Consider the following 3,972-nt stretch of genomic DNA (forward strand, 5'->3'; position numbering starts at 1 on the left):
ATCGTCTTTGGGAAAAATTCTTCCAAGCATATAATATTTTTGGGCTCAAAATGCTTCCAAACATATAATATGTTCACATAAAACAAACATATTAATGTTTCGGCAGTATCCAATAATATATGTGCTTCCTGCAAAATATGTTTGGAACATATGTTAAAGGAGCGATTTTTTTTGAGGGTGAAGGAGCTATTCTCCAAATATGTAATCAGCTGTTGTTTCACCACATGCTCAACCGTCTTAGAAAGAACTGGGAGGAGTGCTATCGGCCGGAATTCAGAGCTGTCCTTTTTCTTAATAGGGTTAATTTTCGCAGTCTTCCAGACTCTTGGGAATGTGGATGTCGTAATTATTTCATGTACAATGTGCAATAGGAAAGGCGATACCATATCGAAACCCGTTCTCAAAAATTTCACAGAGAAACCATCACTACCTGCTGCATTGGACCTAACTGCACAAAACCCCATGTAAAGCTCTGGAAGTGTAATATTACTAAAAGAAAATCATTTCCAAAAGAATGAAGAAAATCTTCCACACTACCTACGATATCGGACTGACTGTTAACAAACGAGGAATTCATATCATTCAGATATGAGGACGAAACACTTAAGGAATTGACGCCATTGCGCGCAAGCCCAGACCATTATCCCTGACTACCTTCCATAAATCCCCCGGACTACTACCCTTGTCAAAAAGTCTAAAGTGAGCAGTCTTCTTCATGTTCCACTTAATTCTCTTACAACGGTTTCTTAATCTGCAGTAGTCCTCCAAATCGAATCACTTCTATCACGCAGGAATTCCCTATACGCAAGATCACACATCGACTAATGGTACCTAATAACTGGACTACTCTATATAACTGGACCACTCTTTATCTAATAGAACTACTCGTTATCTAACAGGTTGGCTGATAAGTCCCTGGTCTAACAAGGAAAAACACAACACTTTTTTCTTCTTCATATGGGGTCGTTTTGCCGCGATTTCGACCTTCAAACGCTCCAATAACGCCATATAATAGTCACTGTTGATGGTTTTTCCCTTCTCAAGGTAATCGATAAAAATTATTCCATACGCATCCCAAAAAACAGAGGCCATTACTTTGCCAGCGGACTTTTGAGTCTTTCCACGCTTCGGTGACGGTTCACCGGTCGCTGTCCACTCAGCCGACTGTCGATTGGACTCAGGAGTATAGTGATGGAGCCATGTTTCATCCATTGTCACATATCGACGGAAAAACTCGGGTGTATTACGTGTTAACAGCTGCAAACACCGCTCAGAATCATCAACACGTTGTTGTTTTTGGTAAAATGTGAGCTCGCGCGGCACCCATTTTGCACAGAGCTTCCGAATATCCAAATATTGATGAATGATATGACCAACACGTTCCTTTGATATCTTTAAGGCCTCTGCTATCTCGATCAACTTCATTCTACGGTCATTCAAAATCATTTTGTGGATTTTTTTGATGTTTTCGTCGGTAACCACCTCTTTCGGGCGTCCACTGCGTTCACCGTCCTCCGTGTATTTCGCATACACGAAATTCCTTTTTTCCCATTTTTTACCAATAACAAAAGATGCTTCACAAAAGACGCTCTATCTCACAAACTAATTGACTTACAGACGTCAAATTTTGACGCGAATCATTTGAAGGTTGGTACTATATAAAAATAATATGAATTTAATATTAGCGACGCCATCTATGTGTCAGACCGGGGACTTATCAGCCAACCTGTTAATAGAACATTTTGAACCAATATAAAGCCTAGTCAAAACGACTTTTATGGGACGATTCGACAGATTAATACCTCACTGGATGTGACAAATATGCGACAAGTTTCAAGAAAAATTTTACTTATCTTTGTTATTTATCGCAGTTTTTGTAGCACACGCTACAACTAAAAGTTTTTTCATCATATTGTAAATATTTCTCTCATTATTATAACCTATGGTTTTTTATTTTAATGCAAGCATGAAGGCTAAAAAATTAAACCAATTTCCGGTCACAATTATTTTATTTAGCAAAATGCTAATGAAAGTTTAATTTGTCGCAATTACAAATCGGTATTACCGAATACAAACACTCCGAGCATTTCTGTATACATTTTCATTCGAACTAAAATCATGACATATCGCTATATTTATTTTAAAACTATTTTGTTTATAATTTTGTTAACTTTTCCCATAAACGGCATGGTAAGTAAATATGATAAGAAAATCAATTTAGTTGTTTGTTGCGAAAATCAGTCTTTTTTTCGAAACTGCAGGAATAGTGAAATTGTTGGCCATATTAATTTGATAAAAATTTAGACCAACGATATTTTTTTTATTTATTTTTTTTTTTTAATAAATAATTTTTTGCGTGTACCCTTACATGAATTTTATTTAGTTTTACGTTTGTAAATCCTCTTCTTTTTTATGTACAATTAGCGCCATTTTACCGTAGATGTATTGAGAGCAAACATAACTTATCTCAATACAGAATTTATCCAATCAATTAATGTTAACGTCTATGACCGAAAAGTTATCTATCTTGATTTTACTATTAATGAGGATATGAAAGAATTTGATATTAACATTGTAATGGACATGCTGAAAAAGGATAACCGTCCTTCACGTCTACTAAATCTGACTACATCTGGATGTGAATTTTTGGCAAGCAATCACAAGGGTAATTTGTTTGGTATAATTACTCGAGAAATCTTCCGTGTTTCAAATATACCTCGAAGATGTCCCATTTTAAAGGTGAGTATCATTAATGTTGCAAGAATCTTGATTCTACACTCAAAAACAAAAAAAAAGTTTATTTGAATCAATAGATCCAAATTCAAAGATGCAAAATCCTCAAAATAAGTCTTAGCCTGTTTTTGAAGCGTTTTTGTCTTAAATCTAAAGATTCAATATATCATTTAATTTAAAAACGATTTCTTGAAATTAAAAATGGTTTCTTTAATTTAAGGAAAGTTTGCAACATTTTTCAAGATTTGTGTCCTAAATGTAATGAAATAAATTTTGAAGCAAATATTATAAAATTTATTTTAATGTTAAAGAAAATTTTCTTTAATATTGTGTAAACTGCATGTACTACAATTTTGGTTGCATAATATTTTATTATTTGAAAGAAATTTGTCCTTGACATTTTTTAAATTGCGCATGCTAAAATTTAGGTTGCGTAATCTTTAATTTCACGTAAATATTTGTTTCAGTGCATGATATATACATTAAATATTTTATAACATTTCAGAACAAATTGTACGCAATCGTGAACTATACCATTAAAGACGATGATTTTCCGATTGTCACACCCCTTATGGAATGGAGAATAAAAGGAGAGTTTTCTGTTGATAAAAAACCAATTGTACATGGCCTGGTGGAAGGACGTATACGTAAATTATGAAAAGTTAATATAGAATATATTATTATGTGTTATTATTATTTGGATTTGGTAAAAGAAATATAAAATATGTGGGGCTTCGAAAATATAAAAATTGGATTTTGAACAATATTAACAATAAAAGAGTTGGTGTTTGTTCTATAATTTAATTTCCGAGAAAAGATAATCATTTGTCGTGTATACACTCAAAAAGAATTCAGGTACCTACTTCAAAAAATTGGTCAAAATTCGGTCATTTTTGAAATTTCAAATTGTCGTGGTATTTACAACTGTTAATCTAAAACACATATGAACACAGTTTTTCTTTTAAGGTGCGTTGAATTTGGAGTGCAAAAAATTTTGGAAAAAAAATAAATTATAAGGTCAATACCTCGATCCCACGCACACGATCTTTTTCGTAGGGGGTTGCAAGTTCTATCTGGCAAAATCATTATGATCAGCTCATAATTGGGGATTTTGCAGCTAAACCAAAATTTCCTATTCGCGAGATCGCAAAACTTCAAACAGGTCAACTGAAGACTTGGACATTCAATTGGCCACCAAAACTGAAGCGCCGCCCATGGTTGATGTCCGCTCATGTTCAT

The 3,972-nt window shown here is 33.8% G+C and overlaps 1 protein-coding gene across 1 annotated transcript; it reads left to right on the forward strand.

Moving 5' to 3' along the window:
• The first annotated feature begins 360 nt into the window (after positions 1 to 360).
• LOC142235783 (uncharacterized) lies at positions 361 to 3,511 on the forward strand. Its single transcript, XM_075307041.1, has 4 exons — positions 361 to 464; positions 758 to 827; positions 2,425 to 2,739; positions 3,239 to 3,511. Exons 1-4 carry the CDS (start codon positions 361 to 363, stop codon positions 3,389 to 3,391), a joined length of 642 nt encoding a protein of 213 aa, XP_075163156.1. The 3' UTR covers positions 3,392 to 3,511.
• The last annotated feature ends 461 nt before the right edge of the window (positions 3,512 to 3,972 follow it).

Source organism: Haematobia irritans, chromosome 4 (genome assembly GCF_050003625.1).
Source record: "Haematobia irritans isolate KBUSLIRL chromosome 4, ASM5000362v1, whole genome shotgun sequence".
Taxonomy (NCBI): domain Eukaryota; kingdom Metazoa; phylum Arthropoda; class Insecta; order Diptera; family Muscidae; genus Haematobia; species Haematobia irritans.